The 13278-nt window shown below is 42.5% G+C and overlaps 1 protein-coding gene across 2 annotated transcripts in view; it reads left to right on the plus strand.

The window, feature by feature from the left end:
* LOC119743237 (calsyntenin-1-like) overlaps positions 1-13278 on the plus strand; it is a 77372-nt gene that overhangs the window by 49909 nt on the left and 14185 nt on the right. The window contains exons 4-11 of one of the 2 annotated variants that reach the window (XM_038219641.1): positions 3697-3843; positions 4322-4516; positions 5311-5565; positions 6200-6375; positions 9146-9257; positions 10200-10414; positions 11287-11393; positions 12475-12683. In XM_038219641.1, coding sequence (XP_038075569.1) covers positions 3697-3843; positions 4322-4516; positions 5311-5565; positions 6200-6375; positions 9146-9257; positions 10200-10414; positions 11287-11393; positions 12475-12683 — 1416 coding nt within the window. The remainder of the gene's footprint in view (positions 1-3696; positions 3844-4321; positions 4517-5310; positions 5566-6199; positions 6376-9145; positions 9258-10199; positions 10415-11286; positions 11394-12474; positions 12684-13278) is intronic. The other variant, XM_038219642.1, reaches the window with a different exon arrangement.

Genomic DNA, 13278 nt, shown 5'->3' on the forward strand with positions numbered 1-13278 from the left:
ATTTCTAAATGTCATTGCCATGACAATCATGCCTTCACTACACACAAAATCCATGGTTTCGGCAACTACGGTAATAGGAAAATGATGTATGTATATTTCTGAGTACATGAACATGTACATGTATCGAAATAAAACAGCACATGTAAAACGAACATCGAATTCCATAGAAAAGAAATTTTAGAATGTCACGAATTGTGAAATGTAACAGATTTCAGTTTTGTTTTTTAAAGGTTATTTCAAAAAAAATCATAAAACAACACTCGTAATAATTACAAGAAAAATAGACAACGAATTTTGCACAGCAGTGTACATCACTTATCCCTCTCAAAATACTGGCCGTTTTATCCCCCTGCGCGAAGCCTCTTCGCACACGCTCTGTAAATACCGGGCCACTCAGTGTGTCACCAGAGCATTGTAAACTAGCGCACCGAATTGAAGGGACAGTTTGGAAAATACACGCACATGCATTGACTTTAAAAACCGGTTGAAACAGCCCTTCCTTTTCGTCTGTGCTTTTCTTCAGATTTTTCGAGATAGTGTTCGTAATAGCTTCATGTATTTCCCTAAGCCACACTAATGGACTTGTCATGGGACAGAGGACATATTTCCCCCTATTTCTGCCCCCGGCTGATGCCATCTGGCCAAGTGACTTAATTTTGATCGCAAGGAAAGCTCCTTAAAAACAGGTTTTGAGAAGGATTCCCTTTTGAGGACTCAGTTGGTTTGTGTAGTGCAGTACTGACCATACTGGATTATTTGAAGTAAACAGCTCGAGGGTTGATTATGATAATCCCAGTTGTAATTTTGAAAATTGTGTACTTGGTTTTTTTTTTTTTAGTTCAGCTTTTGGCAAAACGTTACATTTACCCGAACACATCCTTCATCTTAAATTAACCGGTCTTCCCAAAGTCCTAAAAACTCAACTACATGTAATTCACATCCAAGTACTCCTTGAAAGGTAAATGACCCCTAAAGTAAATATGTGAATTTTTTTTCACTCGTGGCCAGTGACTGAGTTTAAAGCCGTCCATCCCTGGCCAACATTTACTTTTTAAATGGTGCATGAAACATGTCCATGCAGTACTTTGGACTTGGGCAACAAACCTACGCAATTCTCACGAGCTGTCTGAGAATAAGTAACGAACGTTTAACCCTCTAAGATATTCATGGATTTCAGTGTTTTTTATCTGCTGTTGGACATCTGCAAGGAGAATGGGCGCAAGAATGTTTTTGTTGTTAGTGGTTGCGATGATGATGTAATTTAAGAAAATGTTGTGTTGCGTATGCTACAGGGTCTGATGGGGGCAAGGGGGACAAAAAGGGGACATTTTCTTGGACTTGCCCATTTTCAACTCTGGCATAGGATTTAGGTGAATGTTTTCGCTTAACTCATATCGGAGAACCAAAACAAAACTGACTCAGAAAAATGACTTAATAGCATGATCAAGTTTGAGCTGTCAGATATACCAAGAATGTACCAACAGTACAACATTTCCTCCAACAAATATGCTTAACGGTTTGGTGTGGTGAATGCCCAATGTCCGACCATAATTTCACCTTTTAGAGGCTCAAAATCAATCGCCGACAATTGGAAGAACAGAACAATACTGTAATAATAGTGGATATTTATAAAGCGCACGAATCCACCAGGACTGGTGCTCAAGACTCTACATCATTATTACCCCCGCTCATTGGGCCCATGAAACATTCCATATACCATCTCAGCTCCCTGGGGAGTATACAGCTCGATGCAGCCTGTTAGGCGCAAGGAAGCTAATTCAATCACAATAACCATCTCTGCCCTCACAGGTACCCATTTACTCCTGGGTGGAGAGAAGCAATGAGTGACAAAGTGCCTTGCCCAAGGGAACACGCACCATGACCCCGCCAGGCCTCGAACCCACAACCTGCAGCTTTACCCGCAGACCACGAATCAGTGCCCTTAACCACGAGGCCACAGTACTCCACACAGGAAAGACTTGTGGCACATTGCATGCTGGTTACTTTTAATGCAAATTTTTACCACCCCCCCCCCCCCCTTCTCCTTTTGCCCTTGACTTCAAAGAATTTCAGCTGAGTCGACTGGTCAAATATATGTCATAGAGATCTGGAGTTCATTAGCCAAATCAGACCCAGACGTGGCATAAATAGTTGGACAAGTTCACGAATACGCTGTAAAAAAAAAAAAAGGGGGAAAAAAAATCGGGTTGTGGAGGTAATTAGTTCAGGCCCCACCAAGGACTGCATGCTGATGAGGAGTCTGCTTGGCTCATAGCCTGGCAAACGGTCACGTCCACGACACACACTGTTTATATTCAGGTTTGGGGGAGGGGGCACAGAAAGTACACAAGCAATTAACGGCACGAGGGTCATTGCGCAAAATTTGGACTTGAATCTTGAAGTGATTTCAACTGCGAATTTGACCAGCCGTTATTACTGTACAAGGCATTCGTGTAATGCTGATGCCAAAGCTTTTTGCGTTTAGCTATTCAACACTGTCGTCCTGTACTTGAACTCTGAGAAAATTACGTAGTCGTCACGCTTCAATCTCCCTTTTTGTGTAATTTGCCACAGAAGTTCATTGCCATGACAACCAGCCTTCACCACTGGACAAGAATATGATTTTTAGATTTTAATTATTGAAAGCATAGCCCATGTGTGTTTTATTTTATGGTGGGGACATGCTGTTCATGGTAAATGATGAAATTCCATGGCAAATTAATTTCAGCTGCATGTTGAAATTTTTGCATTTGTTTGGGGGGGGGGACCAAGTTAGTTTACAGGAATTCTGCCATAGCCATATATGCGTATCATCTTTTTTCTATCGGTTGAATAAAGAATGAGTTATAGAACTGAGTTGTGCTTGTACCACTAATAAACCACTTCCTGGTTCACAAAGTGGCTTAAAAGGAATAATTTTGATGTCATATTTGTTTACATTGTATGCATTGTCACATGTGCATCATCATAATTAAGTTAGTATTTTTTAACGCTATAGTCCATCATTTGTAATTAGTGCATTTTGTTCGTTTGAAGCAACAAAAGTGTTCAAAATCTAATGAAAGATACTGAACAACGTACTTGATGAAGTTTCAGCTCAGCTTCAGCTTCATATTCCGAGAAAAACAGCATTCTAGGATCTCAATTTCAAATCAAAAGTTGCTGAATCATGTTTCAAATTGTTTTGAATCGCAGCTTCATACTATGTCGCGCACTGATCTGACGAATTATAGCAACTGCGCGCGCCTGTGCGTCGTTCCAATGCTTGTGCGCGCTGCACCGAATAACAAAACGAACTACTAATTTAAATTTTCCTACGGTGCTTGGAAATGCCTTCTTTCGTTGATTTGTTCAAAATGAGAGCTTGCCAGAAAGGATAATTTCACAGGGAGTTTAGTCCCCTTACTATCTTTCAACCAGTATGTTTTTCAACAATAGTTACGCCAGTTACTTTTTTGGATAGCTGCAAATGATGGACTCTGGCTTTACATAACTGCCAATGACATGTGAATTAGCTTGCAATGTGAACCATACCAGTACATTCAGCTGTGACTCGAGAAAAATTCAAACCTCGGACCACTTTGTATACTTTACCATTAAACCAGTTAGCTTGGCAATAAATTTGTAGCTGGTTCGATGTACATGTACCTGTTTCGGCAGTCTCATTCATTTGGTTGTTTTTATTGTGTCTTTCAGGGCGCATTTCAACCACCAAGGCCCTTGACGGTGACACCGAGTCACGCTACCTCTTCAACGTCGTTGCGTATGACTGCGGCGGCCGGAGCAGCGAGCCGGTTCCCGTCACCATCACTGTCAGCACACTATGCTCTCCAGGATGGAAAGGTAGGGTACCAGTCAAAGTCTGTATGATCTTAAGGTAGGGAACCAGTCAATGGTTGTAGATTTTCTGCAGGTTACCAGTTATTGTCCATATGAAGTGAAGGTGTGAACCGGTCTTTTTCTGTCTGATCTATAGGAAGGGGACCAGTCACGGTCTGTTTATTTTATAGTTGAGGAACCAGTTACTGTCTAAGTGAAGTAGAATAGGGAACCAGTTATCATCTTTGTAATATACATGATGGACACCACGTACTTTATTAATTTAATGGGAGGGAACCAGCCACTGTCTAGTTTTATGTAGGAAACGAGTCTGTCTCTCTTTCAGATCTGTAGCTTTGTCTGTCTGTCTGTCTTTCTGTTCAGTGCTCTGTAATTATTCTGTTCTGTCATATCTGTTTCACACTTTGACAAATTCACAAAATGGAGAGAAATCGTGTTTCATTCCTTTAAATATGAACCGTCTCATCTGTTCCTCTTCCAGGCGTAGCAAGACGCATCGAGTATACCCCAGCCTCCGGGATGCAGCCCCTGGCTCCCATGATGCACCTGGAGACGTGCACCCAGCCCAACTGCACCACCAGCGAGGTCATCACCACGGTCAAGCTCCAGACCCGACACATCGGCTTTGGCTGCGATCGCGAGACCTACTCGTCCGAGTCGCAGCGCAAACTCTGTGGTTAGTATTGATAAATCTAGAGTGGGTCATTAAAGGTATAGTCCATCATTTGCAGCCATCCGAAAAGTAACTGGCGTAATTATTGTTGAAAAACAAACTTGGTTGAAAGATAGTAAGGGGACTAAACTCCCTGTGAAATTATTCTTTCTGGCAAGCTGTCATTTTGAAGTTATCAACGAAAGAAGGCATTTCCAACGGTGATTCTTAAGAAGCACCGTAGGAAAATTTAAATTAGTAGTTCGTTTTGTTATTCAGCGCAGCGCGCACAAGTATTGGAACGATGCACACGCGCGCGCGGTTGTTATAATTCGTCGGATCAGTGCGCGACGTCGCGTATAGCTGCAATTCAAAACAATTCAAAACATGATTCAGTAGGCCTAACTTTGGATTTGAAATTGAGATCTTAGAATGCTGTTTTTCTCGGAATGTACAGCTGAAGCTTAGCTGAAACTTCATCAGGTTAGTTGTTCAGTATCCTTCATTGGATTTTGAACTCTTTTGTTGCTTCAAACGAACAAAATGCACAAATTACAAATGATGGACTGTAGCTTTAAGGAGCACTAAGTACATGCATAGGAGCTTCATGGCGTCTAATTTTAGACAGCAGTTCCTGTATTTATTTATAAGTCAACCAAAACAAATAGTTTTAGGAGAGAATGCAGAAGTAAACGGTTGTTAAATCGCGGTTTCAATTCCACACTGTTCCAAAAATCAAGTTCAAATCTTCAGAATAAGTTGGTTTAGCATTCCCTGGGATGGCAGTCTGAAAACCGGTGCATGATTTTTACTTTCAGGATCACCGTCGGGCAGTTTTGACCTCCTGCCCTCCCCCGGCATGGGCCAGAAGTGGACCGAGGACCTGCTGACCGACGAGGGACACGACAGCGAGCAGATCTACGAGTTTGACGGCGAGGAGAGCGCGGTCATCATCCCGGAGAAGTACGCCCCAACCAACCTGACCAACCGCTTCAGCGTCTCCTTCTGGATGAAGCACGGCGAGACGGAGGGACTGAACAAGGAGCACATCATGTGCAGCTCGGACAGCGAGGGTGAGTTTTGACCTGTTAACATCGTGCTGTGATTCAGTGGTTATGCTGGGTGAGAACCTCGTGGCGAGGATCAGGGTGTTTGTGTTCTTGGGCAAGATGCTTTACTACAATTGCCTGTCTCTCAGGAGTATAAACGGGTGCCTGTGAGGGCAGAGAACAAATTGCGCTGATCTCAGTGGTTACAGTATCTGACTCATATACAGAGGTATGTGCCTTAGACCTTGACAGGGATCATGGTGTTTTGTGTTCTTGGGCAAGTCACTTTACTACAATCGCCTCTCTCTACCCAGGAGTGTAATTGGGTGTCTGTGAGGGTAGGGAACAGATTGCCCTGCTATATATAACAAATGATCTCTAAGCTAAAAGTCAAGTCTACTGGTCTTTACAAGTCCTCACTAGTTATCACTTAAGTCAAGTCACAATCTTTTCGAATGAGCTTTGACGAAAGCATTTCTTTGATAATGTTCACACCCTGTTACTCATGATTAGACTTGTGAATGGACTAGGGTTTACTATGAACACTGCGGAACAGTGGAAGTGCTTCGCAAGATTTGATAACCTTCCTCACAAAACTTCCGTGGGAGTTAGGGATTAATTGTCATTTCTTCTCACACTCTGTCTCTCGTCTCCCTAGGTCTGAACCGTCACCACTACGCCATCTTCATCCACAACTGTCGTCTGGTCCTGCTGCTGCGGCACCAAGACGAGGGGAAGAGCGACGCTTTCTTCCCCACGGAGTTCCGCTGGAAGCTGGACGAGGTCTGCGACAAGCAGTGGCATCGCTACACCTTCAACATTGATTTCCCTTCGGTACGTAAGCAACTGCCAGAGACGTCATTGAAGACGGGTTCAAACTGCACATGAAAGCGAAAGCGGAGGGAATTTCATGATGTCAGCAATTGAAGTTTTGTTGTGATGTTTGCTGTTTTCCAAACATTTGCTCTGCTATGAAATTCGCTCTGCTGTGGAGTTTTTGCGTGAAGTGTGAACCGGCGTTAAGATAATTTAAAGGCCAATGTGTTTTTGTGCCACCAAGCACCTCAAAAGTCTCCCGTTTCATGGAGTTGCTATCAAGCACAGACATATTTGCCTAGCAACAGGAGGTTACCAGCCAAAGTTTCATGCAAATGTACATTGCTTGTGGCTGGTTCTCTGCAGATTTTGGCTGAGTGCCAATATTTGCTAAGCAAGATTCTCCCCTAAGCAGGGCCCAATTAAATGGCTTTGCTGACCGTTAACGAAAAATCTGTGCTTACTGTAGTAGAAAATTCCGAGCTTACAGTAAGCGTATTTCACGAGTTACCAAGTAATTTTGGTTTCTGCGCATACGTAGATCCCGTAACTAAGTATTCTGTGCTTACAGGATTAGCACAGAATTTTTTTGCTAGTGCGCTTAGCACAAAATGTTGATTGTAAACAAAGCATTCTGTGGTTAGTAGAGCCATGGAATTGGGCCCAGGGGCCAATTTCATAGAGCTGCTTACGCACAAAATTTGCTTAAGCACAAAAACGTCTTGCTTAATAAAATCAGGTTACCGGCCAAAACTCCATGTTATTGTTATGCTAAGTAAACAACAGCTAAATACCAGTCACAAGCAATGTACATCTCATGGAGTTTTGGCTGGTAACCTAATTTTACTTAGCAATGTTTTTTCGTGCTTAAGCAAATTTTCTGCTTAAGCAGCTCCATGACATTGGGCCCAGGTCAGTGAAATTAAACCCAGATGGACCCTCAATTACAACATCCTCCCTGAAGGCAAGCATGGCGTGTGTGTGCATGTGCAATATTCCTCGATCCTCATTTATAATTTATGCACAGAGCACAGGTGCAGCCTCCAAACAAATGAATTATGCATCAGATTGCTGGAAGACTTGACCTAGTCCAACACTCCCTTCTAAAGCCATGAATGGTGTACAAAACAATTCAATTCAAAACTCACTTTTACTTCCGTACCAAAATGATAAATACATGCAAGCATAGAATACACGATTCAGTACATAAATCAACAAATAGAGTTTGTCAAAAAGGTGGAAATACAAAAAGGTATGGAGGCAATTTCTGGAAGCCTAGGTTTGTGGCGAGATGCCTTGGACGGACAAACACAAAACAAACAAAAACAAATACAGACAGACAGTTGGACCGAGACAGAACCTAAGCATGAAATTTATAAACTAGAACAGAACGTAAATGTATTAAGAGAGAACAAAAAAACAAACAATTGCTGAAAAACCAAATGAGAAACAAGCTATGTTACGTCAAATATTGTACAAACTCAAAGTTACTGTTTTTAGCGACGAGAAATTGGAGTAACACTGCTATTTATTTGCTTTTGTAACATATATTTAAATAATCCACCAAAACGTAATTCAGCAAAGATAAGCTCAATATAAAATTTGCACAGTGAATGAGTAATCAAGGGTGGATCCAGAACCAAATTTTCGGGGAGGGGGGGTGCAAAATGTGAATTTAATTTAGTAATTAAGTGAAAATGTGAAGTTCATTTGAGTTTTCGAATTATGTTGTAGTAATTAGCACTCGATCTGTTGTTTCAATTTGCTCAACTTTACGAGCTAAACATCAAACATTTTGTGCCTTACATGTACTTATCATTACATACACTACATGTAAATAGAGACGAGGATATCGCACTTGCAATAAGGACCCAAGTAAAGTGCCCAGAAATCGCCGTGCATGATTTCCCGCAAGAGTTCTAATGAGGCCCTGCTGCAATTAGGCATCTCCTGCAAACCGATTAACAGTCCCCCGTTTCATGTTTTGATAAAAAAGAAATAATCCGGCAAAGGGGATGGTTCAACAAAACAATGTTCATGAAACAGTCGTAGGCAGCGTTGTGCTAGTGTGTTTGTGTGGTGTTGTGTGATACGCTGCTTGATGAGTCTGTCGGGTTTGATAACACGCAAACACTGGGAACTAATGATTGATCATCTGAGGAAAGTCAACAGAATTCAGAAACCCTAGATGACATCTGACCTTCATTATGCAAATGGTCAAAAACAATAGGCAGCCGTCGTATATTTACATGTCTGGGTTTTGCGAAACTATTATTATTGTTTGGGGTTTTTGGTTTGATTTTGTCTGTCCTATAATTAATTTATTGCACTTCAATCATAGAAGAGTGATTAGTGCATTTTGCATTGCCCTTTCTTGCCCTTTCTTGCACATAGGTTAAAGTTCTTTCATTTATTCCTGCCATTAATTTTGGGGATGAGACTAATAAAATTATGCTGTGTACATGTGGTCGTAGATGTACAGTATCTGGCGCCCTCGCTTGGGCAGGCGCATATAATGGATTTAATAATGGTTTCTGTGCATTGCAGGTTGTGCTGTGTACATGTAATACATGTACATACAAGTACATGTACATGTATCTGGCGCCCTCGCTTGGGCAAGCGCATGGGGAATAGCTGATTAAATTTAATAATGGTTTCTGTGCATGCTTTGTATGCAGATTATGATGTGTACATGTACATGTACATGTAATTATACATGTATCGGGTACCTCGCTTGGGCAGGTGCATAGTTGATTGGATTAAAACTAATGGTTTCTCTGCTTTGCAGGTGATGCTGTACATTGACGGTGAGCTCCATCAGACCAAGATGATCTCGGACGATTGGCCGCTGCACCACAGCAACTACCCAGTAGCGCTGACCATCGGTGCATGCTATGATGGTGAGTTGTCATGGCAACGACCCTTGACATATGTGGGGAATAAATTAGTTTGTTCGTATAAAATTTATAAAAAAAATGTACCTATTAAAGAAAGAAGCAAATATATTATGATGTATTGAGTTCCGATATGCATGTATTCATATTCGATAATTACAGATTTTTACAAACAATGGATTTGAGATTTCCCCCTTTCCATTATCCTGTAACTATTTCGTGTTGTCCAAAAAAGAAGGGACTACACTTGAGAATTGCCCTACCGCACAGGTTAACTTGTACACAAACTTTACCTGTAAATCAATACATGAAACAGCTGTCGGCTGATGTGATTTCCCCTCACCCTGCGACTATTCCCTGCTGTACACACTTTGTGGTGGCGGTATCTCCATAGTCTTGTAGTACTTAGGCCCAGCCTTTGTATATATTGGCACCTCCCTTTTTTTCTTGTATCTCATCCTAAACACCATTCCATGGTCCTCTTTCTCCCACTCTCTCGCCCCACTCTGATTCTTCATGCATGAAACGATGATTGATTTTTATCCCCCCCCCCCCCTTAAACACTTGCTCCTCCCCTTTCCTCTACCCCAACCACACCCGCATTTGTCCAACATTCTGTACGTGCTACCATTGTGGGATCTGTGTCGTTTTGGCCACCTGCTTCTGATCCAACCCCTCCCCAACTTACAAACTGGATGCCCTCCTCTACCTTTTATTGATCTCCTCGTATCCTCTTTGCCATGATGTACTCTTGCTTATCTTAACCCCCCTCTTCCCCCGACTCGCACCGTTCTTCCACCTGTTGTTTTTGCCTCTGTACCTTTGCATGTCTTCTGTATTTCTCAAATTAACCGCACCCTTCCCCACCCCATTCCTACACCCCTTCCTCCCACCGTTTGCGTTTGCCCCCTTACCCCCTCCCTTGCATGCCATCTTGATAACCCAAAGACTTTGATACTGATGCCCGCGCAGGTGGCAAGGGTCGCTTTAGCGGCCACTTCCAAGGTTACCTGGCCGGTCTGAGCGTGCTCCCCGGCCACGTGGAGACGGAGTCCACCATCGAGTGCATGTACAGCTGCAAGGAAGGGCTGAGCATAGCGGCGGACGACCTGGCCGCAGACAGGATCCAGTTCAACGCCATGAAGACAGAGCTGGTCATCAAGGTGGGTTTCATTGTACACCGAAAAACAAACAAATTTTGCTCTGTTGGACAATCAATCAATCAATCAATCAATCAATCAAAAGAAATTTATATAGCGTCAAAATCAAAAAGTTTGCTCTAAGGCGCTGATGGGGCACCGAAAAGAAGAAAAATTATTGCTTGTACACCTCCTGAAACAGGTGAGCTTTCAGGAGTGTCTTGAATGTATGCAGTGAGGTGGTATCTCTAATGTATTCTGGAAGTTTGTTCCAGATTCTGGGGCCATATACAGAAAATGATCTATCAGCAAAAGAGACACAATGGGTTCTGGGCTCAACAAAGTGTAGTGAACAGGAGGTTGATGATCCAAGTCGTCTCTGTTGAGAACTAATTACATGTCCGTGATGTAAGCGGGAGCTTGTTTCCAGTACGTTTCAAACATAAGAATGATGACCTTGTAGTTGATTCTTTGTGCGATTGGAAGCCAGTGTAATTTGATAAGTTCAGGAGTGATGGAGTCGAACTTCCGTTTGTTTGGAATTACTCTGGCAGCAGATCGCTGAACATTTTCAAGCCTCTTTTTCCTGTTTCTGACTGATACCAATCAAGAGGCTGTTACAGTAGTCCAGTCGTGATGGATCATTGGATCATTCTGGTTTTGGTCCTAAGCCATGCCCCCTTTGGCTTAACTCTTTACACTTATCACAGTGCTTGTATTGAGTTTCACTTAAACCGTGGGGACCCCTGGAGAACTAACATCACTGTCTGCTTACCACAACCATGATGTCAAAAAAACTACCAGGCCGAAAGTGAAAGTGTGAAAGAAGCTAAAAAAATGACGACCATTATGCAGTCAGTTTTGAGTAAATAACCGTCGATTCTTTCTCTTTCCAGGGTGATCTGAACGATGCCTCTCAGCTTCTCCGCCGCGTCTCCTACTTCAACTCCCGCAAGTTCCCCACCCCTGGACAGAGGGCGCTCACTATCAAGACCATTACCATGTAAGTCGTGTCGGCAGGAACTCAATATTTGGTTTCCCGTTTAGAAAAATATTTGCAGGTAACTCGCTTTGACTTGAACACGGGACTGCATGTAGTCGTGTCGGTGGTACAAAGTCATAACTACCAACTGTTTTGAAATTCAGTGTTTTTAGGTATTTTGGTCAGGTTTTACGTGTAGATTTGTCAAAATGTCATTGAAAAAAATGGCGTCATCGTGACGGAAATACGCTGTAAGGTCGTACGTCAATAAGGGGAGTGTGTGGCCTAGTGGTTAGGGTTCGTGACTCATGATCAGAGGGTCCGGGGTTCGAATCCAGCCGCTGGCCATATATTGTGTCCTTGGGCAAGCCACTTCACCCCCACTTGCCCCTCTCCACCCAGGAGTATAAATGGGTACCGGCATTAGCTTGGGAGTAACCTGCGATGGACTAGCATCTCGTCCAGGGGGAGTAGAAATATTCTCAGTCGTTTCATGCTACTGAAACCGGAGATAAACGCCGGCCTGATGAGCCACATTGGCTCGCGACAGACTTTACTTACTTTTACTCGTACGTCAATTGTAAGCCTTGCATTCATGCAAAAGCATTGTATGTCAGCACATCTCAATGCAAAATGCCATAACATTGACAACTCCGTTCGGCATATCAACCACTAAGGTACCAACATATTGCTGTAATCTGGTTTGAATTCAATGTACAGTGTATACATCAATTGACAGAAGATTTTGCATCAGTGATATTTTTTAGACTTGTATTAAACTCCATCTCAAGTCAATCATAAGTCACATCACATGTACATCATAAGTCAGATCACAAGGAAATCACAAGTCACAAGCAAGGTCTCAAGTGACAGGTGACGAACTACAAAAACTGAAAGGACCTAATTACAATTCTTGATACTTTCTTATGAAATTGGATAGATTAGTAGGGTGAAAACCTGACCATTACAAGTGATTTTTGATATTTTCACATTAAATGCACAGAACATGGCTCCAAAACTCTGACTACTTGTATCATTTGGGCCTCATCATTCACCAAGTTTAAATATCCCATCTGTTTTTTCCCACACCCCCATTTCACAGATGCGATGGTATCCCCATGCCCATGACCGACGTGTCAGCCTATGTGATGGTGGTACAGCCAGCGGAACCTACCATTACCATCGAGGGGCCCAGCCAGATGGCCCAGGAGGGGCACGAGATCGAGGCCGGCATCCGCCCGTTCGCATCCATCAGCATCGTCAGTACGATGTCCGAGGATCAAGAAGAAGAAGAAGAGGCTGCCCTGGAAGGTAAGCAGGAAACTTGCTCAGCCTTTTCTTGCTTAGCCCATAAAATATTTGCTTAGCAAAAAGCAGGTTACCATCCAAAATATAAATGCAACCTATATTGTGTGTGACTGGTTCCCTGTAGATTTTTGTTTAGCAAAAGAACCTGCTAAGCGAAAATCAGCCAAGTACCAAACACAGGTCATAGGCATCACCTTACGTTTTGGCTGGTAACCTTTCCTTGCTTAGCCCAAAAAGTATTTGCTTAGCAAAAAAAAAATGGTTACCGACCAAAAAATTATGCAACCTGTATTGTATGTGACTGGTTGCCTGCTGATTTTTGCTCAGCAAAAAGAACATGTTAAGCGAAAATCAGCTAAGTACCAGTTACGAGCCTAAGGCCTCACCTTATATTTTGGCTGGTAACCTGTTTTTCTTTCGCTTAGGAATTTTTTTTGTGCTAAGCACGTTTCTGTGCTTGGTAGCTTTGTTGAAATTGACCCCAAATAGGATACACATGTTTATGAGAATGTCACATAATTTGTTGGACGGTAATTTTCATCTTTCGGCTTTTTTCAGAGTCGGGACAAAGGTTAAAAATCATAAACGCATGATTTCC

Source organism: Patiria miniata, unplaced genomic scaffold, assembly GCF_015706575.1.
Source record: "Patiria miniata isolate m_02_andy unplaced genomic scaffold, ASM1570657v1 HiC_scaffold_6, whole genome shotgun sequence".
In the NCBI taxonomy this organism is placed as follows: domain Eukaryota; kingdom Metazoa; phylum Echinodermata; class Asteroidea; order Valvatida; family Asterinidae; genus Patiria; species Patiria miniata.